The following is a 23,792-nucleotide window of genomic DNA, read 5'->3' as shown; positions in this document are numbered from 1 at the left end:
AACCCATAAATGCACAGACACACAGACATGAATACACATGGACATGAAGACACACGGACAGACACTGCGGGCGTAACATACGGTAAGAAAGAGAGCAGTTCTTTGCCATGCAGAAAAGGACAGCAAATGATGCTTTATATTATCGGCTTAGAAGCAGAAGAGTCCGGCTCCACAGACTTGAAAAAAAACTCAAGCATTAATGGCCTTCTGATTCTCAGGTGATGACACCAGTGTGGTGCAGAATTCAGATAGATGCAGTTATATGGGACTGTATGGCCGATTCCTTAATCGCTGTCTCTGCATTCAATTTCTACAGCTCTCTCCTCATCCATTTTTGCTTGGTGGTATTTCTGCACATTCACTGATGTCAGCAAAATGGTTAATGGAAAGGTATTACTGTAAGTACATGAAAGGGAAGTGGGGTGGGGCTATTAGTACGGTGAAATGAGCAAAACACCATGCATTTTGTTAGCATTTTGAACACGACACATGCAAAAAAACCCTTAATAAGTAAATAAATAAAGACCACAGACTATAGCTGAGCAATGTGAGCATGATGTGAGGTTTCATTGATAGTTTTGATTCTCTGATAATCATGTCTTCACATGCAGTCTGTGTTCACATGTAAAGTGCAGAAAATCAAATGTTTTGTATAGGTCCAGACTGATAAATATCAGTTGGTTTCTCTGATCAGTCTTTGGGTGTGCTTTTTTGGGAAAAGCGTTCCATTTAAAGAACAAATTATGGGCCACTGAAAGTCTCTACGAATTAATCTACCTTTCTCCACTAAATATCATTAATCAATTTGCAAAACAGTTGGAGAATCTTGAAGACTGGATTCTTAAAGGATATGTCACCAACAGTATTACACATTTGAAACTGGCATCTAAGTTAACAGGGGTCTTTCGACTCAAAGAGTACAAGGAAAGATTAAATGAGAAGCAGTCTCTGGATTGATTGCTTTAAAGGCCTATAAAAGAAGGCACTCCATTAATCACACACAAAGTAAAGAGCCAAATAGATCTCAGAACTGAGACAGAACAGTACGAAGAATAATTCCCTTTCAATGTCTTCTGCAGCAAAGGGTGCTGAAAGGCATTATTACTGTATTCCTTCATGCACAGTAAACTATGGGAAGCTATTAGTGTCAAGTGATGAATGTTGAAAATATGGATTATGCGCTTTTGGTATGTAGCTTTATGTAGCTTATGATGGGATGCACTGCCCACTGCCTGCCTTATGACTTGTGAATATAAGCTGGCACAATCATGATCTTTTGCTCTTTTAATGTAGCGATGAAGGCATACTTTCCGATGATTCGAGCTCATGCGCCAGTTTGGCGCTGCTCGATCGCTGACTCACCCCGCCAAACGGGTCATCTCGCGGCCAGACAGGACTACACGACCGATGGCCTCGGCCAAGCGCACCAGCATGCGCCCAGCTCGATAGTAATTCTTGACACACAACCATGCAAGAGAGAGAGACAGCATGTTTGTCACATACTCGTGGTGGTGAATATTAATGTGATGTGATTTTTAGTGTTGCGGCCTATTATAAACCCATATCTACATGTACATAACTCCTTTATCTTGTCAAAGCACATAAGCATACATTAGCAAAATCTAGATGATACTAAAAACATTAACGAAACCCCAACTTCCCCAAGGTGAAAATGGCTTAGAGCAACCCTATCACATTAAAAAAAAAAAAAAAAAAAAAAAAAAATATAGATAATATCAATCGAAGATAATACTGTGCACTCTCATTATAACAAACACATTTACAACCAAATTTCTTGAAAATGAAGTAAAGATTTAGGTCCCAAATTTACTATCTGTATATCATTACATTCTTCATTTGTTTGGCTACGATGAAATGTCAACATAACAAAAGAAAACAGCCAGTCCTGAGAAATGTGGTATAACAGGAGTCGCATGTATCATTTTGTGGATCTATTTTTGTTGTCTCCCATATACAGATAGTATAGCACTGTCTCAAGCAAGCTTTTAGCGCGTGTTTCCCGTTTCAGTTATGAGATGGATACACGTTTGTCAGCAATGTACGGATGAATTATATAATGCTTAGCAAATGTAAATAAAATCTGTGGCATGTTTGAACCTTGCTGTTACAAAGGACAACAAGTCCAAACCCATCCCCCCCCCCAAAAAAAAAAAAAAAATGGAAGATGTAAACTAAAGCTATCGACATTAGAGGATCTCAACCCTTTTTGACAAATAAAAAGCATGGACATCCTTTTCTTGGAAGCAAAAAATAAAAGAAATACCAAGATATGGCATGTTCTTAAAAGGCTGCAGGAGAACCGCATTGAAACCAAAACAAGATGAAGCAAATCAGATTTTGCATAATGCCAATTCACATTCTGCACAAATGCTCTTTCCTGTAATATTGCATAAAGAAAATATTAACTCTCAAAACTGAGATTATCCTGTTAATGCTAGGCTGTGAAGAATGAAATGACGTTCGAGTCCTTCCCCCCCCCCCCCACCTCAAAATAGATATCCTGTTTTGATACTGTCTCATTAAGGGCCATTAGATGATGAAGTGTTAAACATCAAATGATATACATTTTCTAGCATAGACACATGATAAAATCACTTTCTAGTATTAGTTGACAGTTGTAGTGTTTTCTTTGAGAATTGTGCACAGACCCATCATCATCATGGCTACACATCATTAGTTATTTGAAAAGTGTAAATCAAGGTGAGAAATCTGATATACATTGTTTGGCTTGAGTCTGAGATTATGTGTAATTCTTGTCACCTCAAGGAAATGAAAACCCAGATTAGATGCAAGACACACCGCAAATAAATGAAGATATTATTGCAGTACCACACTTGGTATATAATTGTAGCATGTCATCACGCCATGCAGTATTACAAACAGAAAAGAAATTAAGTGCAAAAAGTAAAGAAAAATGTGAAAAACTCTCATTTTCAAGCCAGTCTATACAGAAAAAAGAAGATAGACCCATGTATTTGACAAAACAATGCAACTCAGTCCACAGCAAATGAGAATATTAAATCAAAAGCACATATTATGACTGAAGCAGAGCATAAACCAATCAAATTGTATTTGGTGATAAAAGTGAAATTAAAAACAAAAATACATGAAACATGACAGAAAACAGATATTACAAAGATCGAGCATAAGTGTCATGTAAATGGATGGTATATCCAGGCTGTTTTAGGAAAAATAGTTCTGTTGCAACTGGATTTTTTTTTACCCAACAAAATAAAATGCAGCATGCAAAACTCATAACTGATATCTGCAATGTATTTGTGATTTGAAGTGTAACTTGTGAAATGCCAAGATTAAGGAGATAGAAGACTATTTTGAATCAACACATAGACATCAGATGCTTAGCCCAGAAATCACATGCCCTCTGGAGAAACATGAGCATTGGATTATTATTATTTTTTTTTTTTTTGAGGGGGGGGGGGGGAATAAAGTTGTAAAGGACTGACAGAGATATTAGAACAAATGTTTAACAACAAAAATACCTAGAGCAGTTTGACTATGGCACACACTCAGGTGGGATGCCTTCCCTTCTTCTGCTATCACTGTATCTGCCGTAAGTATGCTTTGCAGTCACATTTTGATATGCGTATCTTGGTGATCTTGACCACTAACCAAGGCTTGACATTTACTGTATAAGCCAAATATTCAGTGAGTCTAAATTTTTGTGAATAGGGACTTCCCAATGATTACGCGAGTGGTTAAATTCGCGATCATGGAGTACTGTACTGAACGGAGAAATGTATATGTGTGCATCACATTCATATCGGGATCAGAGTCAATTTATTTGCACCCTGTCCACTAAATTACATCACAACTGAACACTCCTAGCTGATGGAATGGCTGGAAATGACAGAGAAGTAAAGTGACTTCTGACCTTAACCATTGATCTTTATTCCTTTCCATTTCATTGAAAAATAATTGTTCACTTCTCTCTATCCTGAATCATATTACCATTGGACATTTCTACGTGAAGTGATAGCTAAAAATGCCAATTTTAGCCAAAATTCAGTGATCTTTGACCTTAATGGATTGTGTCTATAACATACTTTATATACATTCTTTTCCAAAATTGTCACAAGAATAATAGAATAATTCAAAATTGTCAGGGATAGCTTGAAGTTTTAAAAAAAGAATTGTGAAGAGTAGATTCTTTGCTATTCTCTCATGGCAGTTCTTTTATTTTTATTTTTTTGGACAGTGATGATAAACCCAAAAACTTAAAAAATATTATGTATACTAAACTTGATAAAAAAATACCAACTTTATTTGTAATTATGGCTTTGCTTATAATACAAGTCTCTTACCTCCATCATTTCTGAGTGTGACAGGTTCAGGAATGGCTTGTGAGCAAGGTTGAGAAATGGACGGCTGACCACTAGGTATCCAACAACAGTGGCAATATCTGGTAGGAAGAAAGAGAGAAGGACTCGGTTCGGAACAGCGGTTGATGTCTTCAGTGTATGGCTGTAATCTGGCAATATCATCTCACGCTTTTATGAAACATACTGAACCAATGTCTAATTTGGGAAGGAATGTAATGAAGGAACTGTGTGCCCAGTCATTTCTCTTAGTGCCTAAACAACACTGGCAATGGTCACAGTTAGCAGCGTCATTAGTGTTGACAAGAACAAGAAAGTTAGCACCAACATCTTCATCATGATTATCATCAGTTACCATCCTCTTCTTCCTCCTCCTTCTCCTCCTATTACCACTCCCCCTCCTCCTCCTTTTCATCTTCCTCCTCTTTCTCCTCCCCCTCTTCCTCTTCTTCCACCACCTCCCCTCTACCTCCTTCCTTTTACCCCTCCCCTCCTCATCCTCCTCTTCTACCTCCTCCTCCATCTCCTCCTCCTACTCCTCCTCTTCCCCATCTTTTCAATCTCCTCCTCTTTTCCTTTCCTAACATCATGATGTATCACACACACACACACACACACACACTAAAAATACAATCTATTCGCATATCATCATCTGTATTTTAACATAACTTGTAGGCAACTACTGGTAATTGCAAGCTAAGAAAAATAGGATACTCACACTTTGCAATAATGTTGTCCACAAATCCCATTGAAAACCTAAAGAAGATGAAGTTGTGCAAGTGTGACACCTGAAACAGAGAAAATGAATAGAGCACAATGGTTCGGTTGGTTATCTTTTTTTTTTGTTCATATGTTACACCTCTTTCTATTTCTTTATGGTATTAGTCACATGGTACATCTTCCTACTACTACCACAAATTTCTTCTTTTCATGTATATATATATATATATATCAGTAAGCTATTTCGTATGTATTCATACCAACAAAAAAAAAGATCTAAAAATTCAAGTTAATACAATAAATACAGCCACATTGAAGTGTTGCTTTACAAGAAGATTGGTCAAATCCTTACAAATATCTGCAGCATGTGAACAGTTATATCTATCTCATGATATTACATGGGCTACACACTGTCCCATTCCATTCATGTCACATTACTGAAAAGTTGTACAACTTTTTAATTCAGCTCAAACAGATTTTTGTCATTTTTGTTGCTTTGGGTTTTTTTTATTTCACTGTGCATATGCATGTGTTTCACTGTAAGCTCATGGACATTGAAGTTTAAGATATTTTGGTGACAGTGGCTTTAACCTTTTCTGAACTAGGGTCTTTGGACAGTGTGTGCAATGCTATGGGAGTGTCTGTGCCAATCTGCATTGAAAGAACACAAGGGATACGAATGATGCACATGACTTAAAAGATGAATGGTCTTTTGATTGCAGCCGAGACATCCTCACCAGTTTGGAGAAGGCACCCTGGATGGTCTTCTCCTCCCGCTTGTTGCCCTGGTAGAAGGCGATCTCCTCGCAGTTTGTGATGAGGCGGGAGTTGACGAAGCGGAACTGGCCCTCGTACTGCTGCTCCTGCACTGTCATCCTTCCTACCGGTCTCCTCAGCCTGGGATGGGGGATGGGGGGATGGGAGGCGGGTAAGGATCGCATCAGTTTGGGGGAAGATGTTGAAATGGTAGATGTTTATTGCCAAATTGGTATTTTCTGAAAGTGATTACAACAAACTGGAAACTGAAAGGAATTATATATAAATCACATCAGGTAGGATTCAATTACAATAAGACATCAAACAAAAGTCAGGCATTGTATATAAGATCACTTGTGCTGATTGCCATGATTGTTACATCGGGGAAACCAGCAGAACCTTGAATGAGAAACTCAAGGAACACAAAAGGGCACTGAGACTAAACAATCCATCACACTCGGCAATAGATGAGCACTCTTACAACACAGGACACAACATTGAATGGGATGAGGCACGTATCATTGACTTTGAAAGCAACTGGTTAAAAAGAAAAATAAAGGAAGCACTTTGGATCAGAAGGGTCAATCCAGCTCTCAACAGAGACTCGGGCTATACCCTTTCACCAATCTATGGTCCAGTGATTAATAAAGACTGGCAACGGCAGCAAGACAACACTGCATAAGGCTTGAGAAAGTCCTCAGGAGAGGACGAAAGCTTGCCCTCTACAATTTCAAGGTTGGTTGAAGCTCAGTCATTTAATTAAACAAAAGTCCAGTTTGGAAATCAAGCTGGACTTGACCTGACTTGACCATACTGCATTGATGGAAGTCTATATGAGAGTGCATGACAGGATTGAATAGGATTTTAAAGGGCAAGATGTCTTTGCAGTCTTTGCCACTATTACTGGAATAGAACAAGATGATATTGATAAGGCTGATGATGGGGGGACAAGACTTCAGACTATATTGAATTGACCTAGGTAGGTTTTACTACATTGGATCAGAGTGAACTATTGTACCCTTTGTATGAAATTAGTTGGCTAACACTGTATTTCATAGCTGTCCTTTCTCATAAAGCAACAAAGGTTTTATCAAAGTAAAAGTGCTGATAAAATTTAGCATTCATCTCATTGTGGGTACAGAACAGTATTAACTGAAATAATTACTTTACTGAATATACCACAAACATCTAGAATAGAAAAAGGAACCAAGAGTAAAAATGGAATTCCTACCGTGTGAGAACAAGCCCCGAGACAGCCAGGTAGAGGAGCATGAAGCCAGGACCCTGGGCACCAATGGAGTGGGTCAGCTCTCTCACATAGATCAAGATATCCAGGACAGGCTAGGGAGAGAGAATAAAGCACCATACAATTGTATGTTTCATCTCTGACTTCATCACATAGAATGGTCAACAGTTAAGTACTGCCCATATCACTGCTAACTGCATTGTAATGTGCATAAAGTATATTTGACATATTGTGAAATGATGCTACAGTCAAAGTTATTGCTGTTGTTAGTCCTGCATCAAAATCAATATAATCTGCAACATGGAACAACAGGCAGCAGCTTTGTTGCCTTATAAAATCTTTTTATTAATCATAGTCTGCTCATGTTTTTAGTAACAGTGGAAATTCAACAAACACTCATTCTTAACCACAATTAAAAAGAATAACACAGAAGTTGTGTTTATTTGTTTGTTTGTTTGTTTGTTTGTTTATTTATTTATTTGTTTGTTTTTAAGAGTATGGAGCTCCAGTTTTCAATATCTTGGTACAACTGAGAATTGCTGTAATATCTGATAGTATGTTGGAATCAATATTCTTGAATTTCTGTGGCTTTTGATTTGGAAGTCGGCATAAATTGCATGGGTAGTGCTAAGATCTGAGTACCAGCTTGGCAGTGGCTTTGGGAGTTAGCCCACAGCCATTAGGAATTAAAATGACCACATATTGATTTAGACATGGCTGAGCTCTCCCCATTCACGGCTAATTTGAGTAAGCTCTGTCCACAAGTCTAGTCAGAAATATGCCTGATAATACCAATCATGGAATAAGCGTCACTGACTGAACTCACTTTGCTCAGGTTGGAGTAGAGGTCAGCCACACTGTTACAGAACTTCTCTACGTCCTGTGTGAGGAGCTGGTCAGCATTGGCTATCCTGTTGTCCAGGTTACTCATTTTGTAGTATGTGAAACCCCTGATGAGGAAAGGAATGTGTGTTTACAAACAACATCATAAAGTGTGAAACCCCGGAAGGAGGAACATTTCTATACTTAAAGTGAAAACCTAGTTCTGGTAAGGGTTTGAGAACCCGTCTTGCACCATTTAACCCTAATCAGGCAGGGGAGGGCAGAATCCGCCCCCCCTCGACGTTTCACGCAAAATCTTCGCAGCGCGATAAGCTCCCGCTGCGATGTTTCATGACTTTTTTCTTTCAAGTATCGCGCAACTTTTGAGACCAAAATTGTTGCGCCCGCACGTACCGCTTTGACGCGACGCCCGTTCGAAAAAAATTTGTCAACCCCAAAATTGCTCCAAAACGTGATTTTGTGTACAAATCCAATGCAAATTGGGTTTTTTCAATTAATTCACATAAAAATTCATATCTTGACTTAGAATGGATGAAATTAATTTATTTTAGCATAATAAAGCTTCAAAAAATGTCTGTGACAAATTTTGGCCAAAAAACAAACAAAAACAAAAGGTCGAAAAACAGAGAAATACATAAGAAATTCAAAAAACAATCAAATACATAAGAAATTAATTTCCATACAGTTTTTTTTTATCCTATGTCTCAGAAGAATGATACAAGAAACATTTTAAAAAAGAAATTACCTTAATTAGAGCATTAATAAGTGATTTAGAGCCCCAAACTGATTTTATGCATAAATTACAATAAATTAATTAATGCAAAATATAAGAAAAAATTTTCGGAGAAAGCAACCATACATTTTGATAGTATACGTCGCGGGCGTCGCGTGTGCCGATTTTCAACGCGATCATGCGTTCCATAGGCGAGATCTGAAGGGGGGGCGGAATCCGCCCACACCCCCCCCCCCCCCCACCCCCAGATATAGCATAGCCGATAAAGCCCAGCCTGATTAGGGTTAATATTTGCTTGCAATACAGCTGTATATCAAAAGAGTCTACCAACTTATCTGGCTGATGAGATTTGCCGGATGATGAGTTGCTTTGGAATATTCTGAGATAAAAAATAAAAGTCGGTATACCCAATTTTATTCCAGAAGGATCCAGCCTAACTCAGTCTCAAGGACAACTCAGCCCTATTTAAGACAATTTACACGCAGTTCGTGTAAAGAGGAATGTCTGCTGCAAGTATGATGTTGTGATACAATATCATATGTGCAATATATCAAGAATTCTGGATACAGAACAGAATTGTAATCTTTTTGCACAAAGTTTTACCTTAGATACTGTGAATACAAGTGATTGGTCAGTCTGGCTCGGAAGTTCAGCTTCAGTTCATTTAGGCCAAACTAAATGTGGATGGGTAGGAAGAGGAGGAAGACAGAAAGAACAAATACGCATGTATGTTTTCAAATCTTACTGCAAAACATCCTTTGTTTACATTCTTAACTATCCAATATTGTCATCACCTCTACCATCTCATGTAAGCTAACGTGGAGTTACCACAACACCTTTATAATTAGTAGTGTGAGAAAAGGGGCATACAGTCCAACATAATTCAAGAACACTAATACAGAAATGGACAAAGTAACTATCCAGCTTGTTGGATGTTTCTATTGCACCTGTGACTAGCAGTCTCTAAATATCATTATGTACACGTCAATTGGATTTATCGTACAAGTTTCAAAATTGAGAGCTTACCTTGAGGAGGTTGTTCACCAAGGAAATCTATGAACAAGAAAAATGTTCGAGTGCAGAATAAATAGATGTTCATATGGTATCAGAACTCAGGATAGAATATATTCAATTGAATAAATAATCTATGCTGGTAAAATATTGCATAAACTTTGAGAGGATGTGATGGTAGCTGTGGGTAAATTGTCGTAAGTCTATTTCTGTGTTCAGTCAACACTGAATCCTTTCCACCGAAGAAAAGGTAAATGTTGACGGACTAAATGAACATTAATAAAACCATATCACAGCTTAAAATAATATAAATATATGATATATAGATGATAAACATATCTAACTTTATCAGTTAGCCATCATATCAGTTAAGACAGATATATTTCTCTAACAAGAATGAACATCTATGCTATAACATTTTCCCACTTATAGAGCCAATTCCAAACAAAGAGGGGGCAAATAAAAAATGACAAATATTAATTCTCATATTGAAATATTCCTGGCTAAAATTTTCCAAGTCTCCAGTATGTATATAAAGACGTATGTGGAAATACTAAAAGATATGGTTGTAATAGCTTCCATAACACTACCACTAAGGCACAACATTACAGGAAACTGCCGGGCAAGGACTTTTTTCAAATCAAAGGAATTTGTCTTTGCTATATGACAGATACACATTCAAAAGCATGTACATCACAACTATTTTCGTTCCATAAGTTTCCACTGACTATACAAAAGGACAACATTGAGCAATCTTTAGTCAGGTTTATACTTTGTACTGATGCGTCGCAAGATGCAATTGATGAAACATTGAGTAGTATATTGCTGGGCCCTTTAATCATCTCAAGAATTCTCTCAAGACTGCTTACCATTGGCATTGCATAGATAAAACGGAAGAGGTGCTTCTTGAACAGACCCATATTTCTGCCGATGATGGAACTGTACATAAAATAACCACAGGAAAACAATAAACAGCATTATATGTTGCTATGATAGGGATAACTGTTATAATATGCACAGTAAGACTTTGTGGTGTGCATAATAGTAATATGCGATTATGGGGACAGATACTGAAATGCTGATAAGAAAGGCAATACTTTGACACACTTGACATTTTCAACAGAGCATTAACAGGTTTTCTTGAGACACATACATGCTGTTAATTCAGCAGTATATAACACCTTTTTAGTCAACAGGTTTAGCTCACTTGCTTAGCTAGTGTGATTTTCAGAAACAACATGTTACGTATGATACCTACCAGAATATAGAAGCGAGAGATCATCATCCAAATCTATTGATTTTGATTTATCACAGATATTTACCATGCATAAAGTCTCCCCAAATTGATCTTTGCCTAAGATAATCACAGTGAATACTTAAAATAGACTCTACTTTCAGGAGAGCATGATAGCGTGATCATTAATAGCTCGCTCTGAGGAATTAATGTTTCTGTGAAGAGAAAAATAAATCTAAGATGTTAATCACTCATGAGCGTATACATACAAAACAGAAATCTCGACATTTGGGTAGACAGACAGACAGATACATGTGTATACACACAAACACAAACACACACAAAACGTACCTCTCTATGGCAGTTCCATTCTGTATCATCCATACGTCACAGTATGTCCTGGCAATGAGTGAGAGGGCTACAAGCCACAGGTAACCAGCCTGTCATGTAAAACACAAGACAACATCAACAACAGCAAATGTGAGTTTTACTACAATGATGTATTCTCATGCTTTGAAAGAAATTCTCTATCACATCGATGCTCAGTAACAATATGGAAATACAATATCATGTAAACATTAAAAGCACTACAAGGGAAACTGGTCATGGTCAATTACAAGAATTTTCATTGCTAACGGAAACTATTTTCAATGAATTGATTATCAACAATTCAGTCTTATAATACTCAGTTTCTTTCTTAAACTCCTGCTATAGAGACATGTTACATGACGTTATCTTTTCACCATGACTGCGAGAGAAAAGCAAGGAATTACATTACTTTCCTGTTGTTTTTTAATATAACAAGTCAATGGCTTTTATTACCTCCGCCAAGGAAGGATCATCGGCACTGGTTTGTCTGTTTGCAAAATAACTAAAAAAATGGAGTACGGATTAAAATGAAACTTGCATACAAGTAAAAGGTAGATATTGACACAAGGAACACCTCATTCAATTTTGGTAGTGACCCAGGAATTTTTATGGTTTTCGAAGGATTTTTTTTTTTTATCTTTCTGCATATAAGGTCAATGAACTTGGGTTCAAGCTGCGCATACTGGCGGTTTACATACACGCACTAAAGCGCGTGCTAGCTCTGCTCGGACAAAGCATCGTGCAATGACGTATAAAGCAAAAGGCTTCTGTTTTGGGAAACTGCACCTGTGTAAGGGTAGAAATGAGTTGCTAGCTTGGCGGGAGTCTGTGCTCTCCGAGTGCTTTTCTAGTTAAGACAGTTTATTACAATTATACAGTCTAAAAAGCCAGAGCCATGGTCTGGTCTTTACCTCTTTGCTGAACCAGCCTGGGATGAGTATACGTAGAATACGATATATCCTCCTGGAGAGAAAAAAAAAATTGTACATGTAATCTGTGATTAGAGTCAACCATGGTTCCTCTACATTGTAAAGGGATTGTAAAGGGAAACCTTGTAAGCCAGCTTGCAAGGTACAGCTTTTATGTAAGTGAATTTGGCAGTCCCTATTTTCCACACATACATGTACGTGTATTAGGCCAAAAAAAAAATGGTTTGTTTGCCCTTCGCGACCGATCGAAACTCACGGAAATTTCGGGTCGCGTTTTTTTTTTTTCTTTTTTTTTTTTTTTGCTCTTTCAAGTTTATTTTTTTCCACAAATTTCATCTTCTACAAATTTGTGAATGGTTTTAAACCCAAAATTATCCATTTTAAGCTAGAGAAAGAATAAAAAAAAAGTCTAAAAAAAAAAATAAAAATGTTTTTTTCATCTCATCGACCCATCGTAATTGTGTTCAGGCCGCGCGGGTCCAGGGGCTACGTTTTATAGCATGCACTGCATGCTACAATGTAGCTACCTTTTTGGCTCACATGCGTGCACGCGCACGAAATCCAATCAATGCATGTATATATGCACTTAGTACAGGGCTGCACACTGGCGACCAGTTATTCGCGCTAGCTTGCGCATTGGCGCTGCTCAAACTGCCATGCCATGCAATACATGCAAAGCATGTACAGTGCACTGCTTTTCGTTTGCTTGCGATCGGTGGTCATGCCAGAGAAGAAGCATTGATAGAATTAGAAGCGCACACATTTCTGGGTCATTTTACTCACGATCCGATCCCGGCGTCGAAGCAGCGTGGCAGTTGACATGTTAGAACTAATTTAATTGTGTCGATTTTTAGAAAAGTAAAAACATATTCGATATTCAGCGATACAGTAAATGGATCTGATTGCGTTCAGTTTCATCTTACACAGTCATTTCACAAATGAATATTTTCATTCGTTCAGAATGATCTCACAATGAAGATAGGCGCAAAAAGGATCACGAAATTGGCCCTTCCGTGTACTTTTTAAGAACGCATGCACAAAATGTGAAGAGATAATACTAGGGAGAAAAAAAAAATCATGAAATCATCGCAGTCCCGCTTACATATTTGAGGTAGAAATCGTCCCAAAAAGGATCATGAATTCGGCCGGCCGCGTCGTACACCATTCAAAAGCTCATGTACGAAATGCGAAGAGATTATAGAGGAGAAAAAAAAAATAAAGGACACATTTCGTACATGCATCGTAAAAGATTACAGCCGAATAAAAATTCATGAAATCAACGCAATCCCGTTGAAATTTGAGGAAATAATAGGCGCAAAAAGGATCTTGAATTCAGTCCTGCATGCCGTGTTGGTTATCAAAACGCATGCACAAATGCGACGAGATTATCGGGAGAAAAATAAAAAACACATTTTTACCCTTCTGGTGCGTGCATTACAAAAGATTACATCCGAAGTAATTAATGAAATCGCTTCAAACCCGCTGATATTTGAGGTAGAAATAGGCGCAAAAAGGAACGTGAATTCGGCCGTGTCGTATACCTTTTAGGAACGCATGTACGAAATGGGAAGAGATTAGTGGGAGAAAAATAAAGGACACATTTTCATCCCCTTTTCGCGCTTGCATCATATAGATTACAGCCGAGTAGTGATTCATGAAAATTTCGCAATCCCGTTGAAATTTGAGTAAACAATAGTAGGCGCAAAAAGAATCTCGAATTCGGCCCTGCATGCAGTGTATAGTTTTGAAAACGCATGCACAAATGCGACGAGACTATCGGGAGAAAAATAAAGAACGCATTTTCAACCCTTCTGGTGCATGTCTCACAAAAAGTTACAGCCGAAATAATTAACGAAATATCGCAATCCCGCTGATTGATGTAGAAATAGGCGCTAAAAGGATCGTAAATTCGGCCGTGTCGTATACGCATGTACGAAATGCGAAGAGATTACAGGGAGAAAAATACTGGACACATTTTCAACCCCTTTTGGCCCGTGCATCATAAAGATTACAGCCGAAAAATAATTCATAAAATCATCGAAATCCCGTTAAAGTTTGAGGAAACAATAGGCGCAAAAAGAATCATGATTTTTGGCCGTGTCGTATATCTTTTAAGAACGCATTTACGGAATGCGAAGAGATTATAGGGAGAAAAATAAAGAACGCATTTTCAACCATTCTAGCTGGTGCGTGCATCACAAAAGATTACATCCGAAGTAATTTATGAAATCGTCACAATCCCGCTGACATTTGAGGTAGAAATAGGCGCAAAAAAGTATCATGAATTCGGCCGTGTGGTACATCTTTTAAGAACGCACTTACGAAATTCGAAGAGTTTATCAGGAACAAATAAAGGACGCATTTTCAACCCCTTTTGGCACGTGCATCGTAAAATATTACAGCCGAAGTAATTTGTGTGATCGTCACAATCCCGCTAATATTTGAGGTGGAAATGGGTGCAAAAAGGATTGCGAATTCGGCCCTGCATGTCGTGTATCTTTCAAGAACGCATGCACAAATGCGAAGAGATTATCGGGAGAAAAATAAAGAACCCCTTGTATCGCGTGCATCAGAAAATATCACAGCTAAAATAATTCATTAAATCATCGCAATCCAACTGACCACCAAGAGCAGGTTACGCAGCAAGTTTGTGCGCTGATGTTTAGAAAAAGTCACAAACGCATTTGATACAATCTGATTTTGTTCCTTATCATTTTACACTAATTCACAAACAAACATTCTAATTTTTCCTGTCTTTATTTTTAAATTTCTTGTGCAATGAATAATGCAAGTTTAAAAAAATATTAATCTGTAAAATGTACAGGGGGGGGGGGTACATCCATAAAAAACAAGAAAATAAGTTTGCAAGTCATTTAATGTTTTTTATGTTGCCGTTGTTGACCGGTAAATTTTCTGTTCGGACCTGTAAAAAATGGTAAATCGGGGCATTTACCGGTCCGACAGAGACAGGTCGGACCGGCAGAAAAAATGGGTTAGTGTGCAGCCCTTCACAAGATGGCTACTTTTGCAGCATCCGTTACCAGCTGTCATGGCACCAAAACTGTTTGGAGTTCAGTTGCCAGTACTTTTTTGGAGCTGTTTGCAAAATTTAACAAAGATGAACGTTATTAGTGTTTGTCAGTGAGTGTTTCTGCCTCGCGTACCGGGCCCTGGCAAGACGTAAATTTGAATGAATCTCTTGGAGTTTTGAGTGCATTGACATGGAAAAAAAGGTACCCTGTATTAAAAAAAAAAAAAAAAAAAAAAAACGACCTACCGACCCTCTTGGGTTTTGTCAATTAAGGGCAAACAAGCAATTTTTTTTTTTGGCCTTATTACATTGTATATGGCAAAGCACCGTGCTTAATCAGTTCAACTATATTGAGATTCCAGCGACAGCAAGGTCAGTTTAATAGAATAACAAAAGAAGACATGATATAACAAGGAGATATTTCCAGATCTGATCTGATCACTCCCATTCAGAATTGCTAATAAACTATGAAAATCCTTTGAACCCAAACCCGATTTGAAGTCCAAAATGCCTTATTCGATGCTAGCAAAGCATTTTAATACAGGCCATCACAAATGGGGTTCCCCTGTATTGTTAAAGGTCTGTCTGTCTCAAGCGGATTTGTGTTCCCTGCTAGTGGCATAACACATAAACGTGGAGTTGTTAGTGTCTCTCCAATTATTGCAGGGCTACTTTCTCTAAATACCCCTCCATCAACTGTGCCACTATTCCAGCAAGCTCAATTTTTGCGAGGCAGTTTTGTGTAGTGCATTCTGCAGTAATCCACTTACATTTAATCCTATGATAGGCTTTTACACTCAGTCTTGGACCAGCGAACCCCTCTGACACTACAATATGCATACTTTTGCAGCATGCATGCAATCATTTCCAAGCCCAAGCTCAATCAGTTACAAGTGATTGCTTTCTTATGCAACTGCACCACTGGTCTTTCCTGAGAAACAGTTGCCATTACAGTGCTTTATTCAAATCTTGGCAAGGACCTGTCCACACTAATGAATGTTGTATAAAACAAATAATGAATGGCTTTTACTAATGCAATGGAACACGACTTGACATTCGGCGGAAGATGAGACCCTTTATTCAACTTGTTTTTGCCTCTTTGAATAGAGTGGCTCATCTCTCGACATCTTGTACAATTGCACTAATGACCTTTCACTATATTTACAAACTGTCAAGCAAGAAATTTTTGTGGCATGAAATTTTCGAGAATTAGAGCCGGCAGCCTTTTTTGCAGCATGAAGTTTTGTGCAAATTGCCACTGGCATTCAATGCGTACAGTGTAGAGAAGAACTTTCTCATGCATTTTAATTTTGAAAAGTTTGGCTGTTGCGAAATTCGCGAAATGAAAATGCACGCCAAAATTTCTGATTTGACGGTACTATTCTCACCTGAAGAATTCGGCATCCACAGCAGCTCTCTCCTTTTTCCTGTCTCTCCCATTTTCCTATTTAAATTGAAGAGAAATAGGATACAGGGTTACATGTACTTTCTGCTAATTACCTGAACAGCCATTTTAAAGAATATGAGGTCTCTTTCTTACAATATAAATTGCTGTACTTGGAATTATTCCCATTTGCTCCATTCTTTCCAGTAACATACATGCCACACTTTAATCAAGTACATTTTGTACTTAATTCAGAACTTTCCTTATGGAGTCTCTTTCCCCATTATCAAAATTTAATCCAAACTTGAAAAAAAAACGTCAATATATCACATGCAGATCACAATGCACAATTATTTTTAAAACTGCTACAAGCTATGATTGCATGTTAAAATCATGAAGCTGAAATATAAACATGGTCTGGTGTGTAATTTTTTCTCTTTTCTAGCAGTGTAGATTTTAGCAATAAATAACTTACAACTGTTCAAAAACTTTGGCTCTACACTCTTTTCCTAGTGTTATCATAAACACGTTGGTTGATGTAGCAATTACTGTAAAAGCGGAAATTTTTGCACAACCAGAAACTAGCGCGAAAATAAAAGCATGCGAATATTTTTGCTTGCTGTATGTCTTGATTCCGCGGAATTAAAAACACGCGAAACTCTTCTAACTCGGCCAAGCGCAGAAAATTAGTCACACGAAAATATCCACTTTTACAGTATGCCATGATCTTGTTTGTGCTTTCTCACCAGTAGCAATTATATGCTGGTAACGGAAATCTGTGCCTGATCTATATCTGGGACTGGATATCTTCCACTTCACTGTGCACTGAATGGACACCACTGGACTTTAAACTTAGCACAACGGGGCAATGAGGGGGAAAAAAAAAATGCTGCCTTTAATACTCAAGTCCTATTTGTCTTGACCAATCACACTATTTGTTCTGTGATACACAACCAAGTTACATGTATGCAGGACAAGCAACAAATTTATGTCAATTTCCACTCCTACAGAATATCAAGGGGCCACATGCTGTAGAGTATCTGTAAAATCTGAAAGAATTTGTGATACCTGCATTTTTTAAAAACTTTTTTCCTGTATCTGACATGACAAATCAGGTTCATTCACCACTACACGCTGGTACAGGACAGCAAACGTGAACACTGTGTGAAAGTTACAGCTACCAGCAAGTTCTAGGTCTGCAGTAAAATTATCAATGGGAGTACGAAACATGTAGTATAAAGAAGCTTTGTTTGGGTGCATGGGGCAAGGAATTACTATTTATGCAAATGATACCACACAGTAGTAGGTCAGTGTACGAGAAGTGGAATAGAACCAGTATGACTGAGCAAATTATTTCACCGGCTTCCTATTCTTTGGGTACAAAGTCCATTCTTGTGTGCCCACCAGTGATTGAGTTCACAGCCCACAAGTTCAAGAAACTATCTGATATTATGGTGGCTTACTTCCAGTGAATGTCATACTTGGCTTACTGAGCTATTCGCATTAATGACGCTCAAACTGATGAAGAAACACTTGGCATGAACGTATGTATACCACAGTAGGGATTACTGGGAATATAAGAAATTATAGACGCAAATTGTAACTGAAGACCAGTCCAAGTCATTGTGCAAGTGGCTTCGGGAGGAACACACTTTCTGACAGTTACTGTCTACATCACTTCACTTACCTGTAGAACAACTTGCTGAAGATTTGCAGCACTGTGTGGAAGGGAGATAAGAAAAAACCCAGTTACGGCACATGAAAGAATAGATTAATCATGTTGATACAATGCTTAATCGTACATCAAATACAACGGTATTTTTAAACTTACTTGTAGTACTGTAGTACTTAGACTAGCCAGACAACAGATCAGACTAAATCAAGATTATAGATTTCAAATATTCCTATGTACAGAATGCATTTTACCTTTTTCTGAAAGAAAAAATTCACAAAATTTGCTTTCTGTTCCACTAAAACAAAACAGCACACAAACAATTGTAATGGATTATGGCAGCTTTCTTTTTTTTTATCATAAGCAATTGTCAGTTGGCTTCTGCTGATGTGAATATGACTACAAATTATGATTTTTTAATTTTTTTCAATGAAAGTACACACAGATTTCCAATCATTTTTTTCTCCATTTTCTCAACACTCACTACACTGTCTCACTAGACTGTGAGCTGGTGCACATGGTCAAGCAAGATGCTTACTTATTATTGGGTATTATGTTACATGTATGCTTACAAAGTATTTCAGCTAACTTTACTGCTGATAGCATCACAAACACCTCCATTTCTGGTCAGTTTCCTTCTGTTTGCGTTTGTTACATACTCAAAAAGCTGCATCACTTTGGTGATTCCTCCCATTTATCCCCAAGTTGAACTATCCTTCGGGTTTAATGTCAGGTCTAAGTGTGTGCACGTGTGTCACACACTTACACGCTGCTACAGCTTCTGACCATTCCAGCATTCAGAATTAACGGTTTCTGGGACGAACACTATACTAGGGCTTTCTATAGCTCAGTCAGTAGAGCACCGGGCTAGCAATCCGGAGGTCTCCGCTTCGAATCCCGATGGAATCCCATTTTCTTTGCCCATTTTTCCACTAATTTTATATTCATTTCTGGTCAGTTTCCTTCTGTTTGCATTTGTTAAAAAAAAGGAAAAGAAAAGAATGTTTCGAAGGTGACGTTTATTGGGTGCACAAAGAATTGAATCATTGAAAAAAAAATTGATCAATACTACATTTGCACAAGTCATAATGGGCACATGACCACAAAAGGATGTCACAGGAACCTTTAACCACAACTTTATAGAGTTTATAACTCGTCAATGGAGTGTCCAGTATTCCTTTGAATTTGATGTGTTCTGCCAATACACCTGTCTATACTACTGTAGATGCCATATATTTCGCGAGTCTAAATTTTCGCGAATTGGGAATTCCCAACAATTTTGCGAGTGGTTAAATTCGCGATTGTGGAGTCCTGCGGCTGTACTCAACGGAGAAATGTAGCAGTGTGCGTCACAGTCATATCGGGATCAGAGTCAATATTTTCGCATGTCTTTAATTTCGCGAATAGCACCTGACTCGCAAAAATAAAATCTTGCGAAATATTCAGCGAATACAGTACTTGTGCAAGCACTGAATCCACATAATGGGATAACAGAGGTCTGGTGTGTGCACTCAACACTTGGTGCAAAGTGAAATAAAATCAAACCCTTGAGCTTTACTGGCAACCTGCCAAGTGCATGACCTTGTACACTGCCAAGGACACTGGGCATGAACATCAGCTGACATACAGTACAGGACACAGAAAATATCAGATTATCAGCATTTAGGATTGTAATGTTTTACACCACCTCCAGCAATAACTCCAAACGTATGGTCACATAAAAATATCACACTTGCATATGTGTGATTGGCTCAGTACCCGCAGTCTTTCAAAAATCTTTCTTAGCCTGCTACACTGCTAGCTTCATACTGAGTGAGAGGAGAGGCTGCCACGAGAAATCTGTATGTTGGCAGAAAATCATTTCAGAGAAGTGCATACTTCTGCAACTGATGCGAGGAAGTTAGTGGTGAAACACCTGTCCACACTACATCCATAAAATGGCATTCAAGACTTCCTTATAATATGCCCCCCCCCCCCAATACCCTACCACTTACCAACGCAAATGTGTGTGTGTGTGTTTGTGCATCAGTGTGGAAGCTAGCAAGGACCAAAGGGTAGGGTAGTGTAGAAACAACAGAATAAATAAAGTGATATAGATGGCAAAATTAGTGAAATTGTTGGGGGGGGGGGGGGACACAGAGCTAGGTAATAGTAGCACTATTAAATGAACTTTCCATGTTGATATCACAAAATCCACTTTATCGCAACAAACTGCATTACATGTAATACTAATACATAGCGCCAAACAGGCTGCAACTTCCTGCAAGTTCCACACTACTAGCAAGCCTACAGTTAGTGGCAGAACAAGACCTGCATAAATTAAATCATACAAAGTAATGTAAATCATAAATGTATGCCATATACTTGCCAGGCATGCACTTAATTTGGGCTGTGAACATGGTGAATTCTACACAATTAGTCAATACATTCAGTATTTTGACATTATCCCAAATGCATGTGTTGAAATCCTAGCCTACGTTAAATGTACCACTGCGCACCCACTGGCTATAGCTGGCTATATTTCAAATTTTGTAGATTGGTAAGTTGAACTCTGTAACAATTGTAAAAATGTACGATTGTCCAATGAAGTCATACACTCTAAACATGTGAGATAAAATGCCCAGAAATAGTCTAGTTACCAAATCCTTAAATTGCTTATTACCTCCACCACGGGAGGATGTTATGACTAGGCCTAGGCCTACCATTTGTTTGTCCATGTGCAAAACAACTCAAAAAGTAGGGATGGTCTAGTAAACGGATTTGGATGAAATTTACAGGAATTTAAAAACATGCATTGAGAATGATACAGGTAACAGACGATTAAATTTTTTTTTGGAAGTGATCCAGGAAATTTGGTGCATTTTATGAAGGATTTTCGATATTTATTTTGGCCGGTTGGGTAAACACTCGGGAGTTCAAACTGCGCATTAGGTTTTCACAAGCGCACTAAACTGTGCCTGCTCTAGTTTCTGCTAGGGCGAGGCTAACTATACACAGCCCAGTCGCCGCTGTACATACGTAGCGCGAGAGGGCTGTACCAACGAAGCTCCAAACACGAAGAGGGTCCAACGATCGCATGCGATCGGATTGAATTTTGATACTTTAGATCATTTTTTTTGTCACTTCAAACTCATCTGACGAACAAAATGATAATGAGACTTCATATCTATGCTATGAATATTGAAATTTAGATTTAATAACTTACCTAAAATGATGGTTATATGCAGCATGTGTGAACGGTTCACGAACGGTACATCGTCTTTCACGCCAGGCCATTTCCAATACTAGTATCCGGGAGGTCACATGATCTGAATGCCCTTTCAAAAGGTCGCGCTGTCGACCGTGCTGCTACACCAACACTCAAGCAGCGCATCGCACGCACGCAAAAGATTTCCGCAGAGATCAAGGCGCCAGTTTGAATTCTGCAACGATGAACCCTGACGGTGTTAGGGAATCCGCCAGAAAGTATCGTTTTTTGGTTCCACGGACTTATCAAGAGGGCTCTCAATGGACTTTCGAACCTTCTGTAATACAAGCATGCACTTAAGTAACCCCGGGACGCTCCGTGTACACAGTTACACACTGTGGGAGCGTCCTGAGTCAATAGAGTGCTATATCGGTAAGCTTGAAAAACATACACAGTCTGTCAAAGATTTTCGCGCCTCCGTAAGTTCGAATTTTACTTGAAAAAACTTACTTTTATAGTATACATAAGATTCTTATCTAATTCCTACCATACGTTCACCTTGTTCTTGTTCACGCTGGTCCAATGATCTTGAAAAAGCGTTTTTTTTACAGGTCCATCTCCTAGCTCCCCATCCCATTCACCATTTTCGAAATCAGTATGCAGTACACTGCGCACGTAAATATTCATGTGCTGGGCGGAGTCGCAATGCTTTTAGCCTTCTGACAAGGCCTGCGCGCGCGTACCCACCCAGAAAGCAACGCAATATACAGCGAGAGGGTTTGCCACAACAGTATGATACGGCCTTGCCATAAAGCTACAGCTGTACAGATGAATTGACAGCCAGCGCATGCGCACAAGTTTCAAATCCATTGACTGTATAAGATGTCGTTCTCCCAAGTTCCTTTCGACCGAGTCGTATTTAACTCATCAATTCGAGCAAAAATGGAATATTCGCAGGACCAAAAGTTGAACGCAGTCAGTCTTCAACATTATAACTTCACCTGTAAGTCTTCATATTACAGAATTTTTGCTATTTCATATTGATATTTAGGCGCTATACTTCGCCTGTCATGATCATATCTGCTACAATGCGCAGCCCCAACACTGCGTGTTGGGGCTGGTCGCAGTTAGCACTTAAGGTGAGTAACGTTTGGTAACGTGTACATTGTTTATAGGGTCTAAAGAACGTATGAATTTTCATAAGTTTTGTAGTTGTGTTGTGGTTCCCCACTTTGTAGGTGCCCGCTCGTCGGTCAGACGCTGTATTCGCGTAGCGTATTAACAGCGTCTGGTCGGGCTAGGGCAAGGCATGCCGCGCAGCAGCTGGAGGTTGATTACATAACAAAAGGGTTCTATATCAGTGATTATCAGTAATGTTATATTGGGAAATCAGGCGACTTTCCACATATCAATCTGATATAGAAACCTAGGGCTAGGCCTATGCAAACGTTGTGTGGAAATCACTCATCTATATGGAGGAACAAGATCAGTGGTGTAAAATGAACTGCTTTAATTGGCAAAAGATCTGCGCTCTCAGCTCAGTCTCACTCTCACTAACGTTAAAGGAGTGCTTCTGACTCTTGTCTCTAGCTTCTAACATGTAGGTCCATGCTTCTAATCAATCACATTCTTCATGTTTTTGCTGCTGTAAGTCCGACAATGACTAAATTTATGTCGTGTCTATGATCTAAGCATCAACTAACGTTAAATTTAGTTTACATTTGTATGATCATATTCATGATGATCGCATTGCACATTGATTGCCTAGGATAAGTTTTACAGGAGAGTTGCATAATTCGAGCTCGAAAATAAAGACAGCACAGCACAGCTGACTGTGAGCTGGTCATTTAGACACTGAGCTCGAGTCGAGCCTAAAAGTAGCTCCAGCTCCAGTTAGTAAATTTTTTAGTACTTTTAGGCCTAGTTGTCATGTGTGCTATGCTTATAATACCCCTTTGCGGTTTGCTATCGCCGCCGCCGGCGTGCCGGCTGGCTGAGTGTTCGCTACACGCTAATCCAATGGCAAGCAATGCTAATAATACAGAGGTACCCGGTAGTACAGTGCGTGTGAGTGAATGGCAGTGTCCACCTCTATGACTATGAGGCAATCTACGACTAGACTGCAATGATTGAGAGATCCTCTCACCTCTTGTTCCGACTAATTCTCTTGCTTCTGGCTTTCAATATGCTGAATATCACGAAGGCACCTGCAATAGATCCAGCTGACGTTCTACTGAAGAATAATTTGCTTAAAGCGGGTGCCATTTTTCCAAAATTCTGACCAGCTCGTAGGTCATCATGTGATGAATGATACGCGAA

At 38.7% G+C, this 23,792-nt stretch overlaps 1 protein-coding gene across 1 annotated transcript in view; it reads right to left on the bottom strand.

Annotated features, from left to right (window-relative positions):
• Positions 1-23,792, bottom strand: part of LOC140236761 (ATP-binding cassette sub-family D member 3-like) — a 33,821-nt gene extending 10,029 nt beyond the window's left edge. The window contains exons 1-13 of the mRNA XM_072316690.1: positions 23,620-23,792; positions 18,302-18,332; positions 16,619-16,674; positions 12,182-12,233; positions 11,253-11,341; positions 10,537-10,606; positions 9,683-9,709; positions 9,260-9,330; positions 7,907-8,030; positions 7,066-7,175; positions 5,816-5,975; positions 5,077-5,146; positions 4,344-4,441 (exon numbers count right to left, since the gene is read on the bottom strand). Of these exons, the coding sequence (XP_072172791.1) occupies positions 4,344-4,441; positions 5,077-5,146; positions 5,816-5,975; positions 7,066-7,175; positions 7,907-8,030; positions 9,260-9,330; positions 9,683-9,709; positions 10,537-10,606; positions 11,253-11,341; positions 12,182-12,233; positions 16,619-16,674; positions 18,302-18,332; positions 23,620-23,738 (1,077 nt within the window). The 5' untranslated portion in view covers positions 23,739-23,792. The remainder of the gene's footprint in view (positions 1-4,343; positions 4,442-5,076; positions 5,147-5,815; positions 5,976-7,065; positions 7,176-7,906; positions 8,031-9,259; positions 9,331-9,682; positions 9,710-10,536; positions 10,607-11,252; positions 11,342-12,181; positions 12,234-16,618; positions 16,675-18,301; positions 18,333-23,619) is intronic.

This window comes from Diadema setosum, chromosome 13 (assembly GCF_964275005.1).
Source record: "Diadema setosum chromosome 13, eeDiaSeto1, whole genome shotgun sequence".
NCBI classification, from domain to species: domain Eukaryota; kingdom Metazoa; phylum Echinodermata; class Echinoidea; order Diadematoida; family Diadematidae; genus Diadema; species Diadema setosum.
The sequence above is the reverse complement of the archived record's forward strand: the minus strand, read 5'-3'. Positions and strand labels throughout refer to the sequence as shown.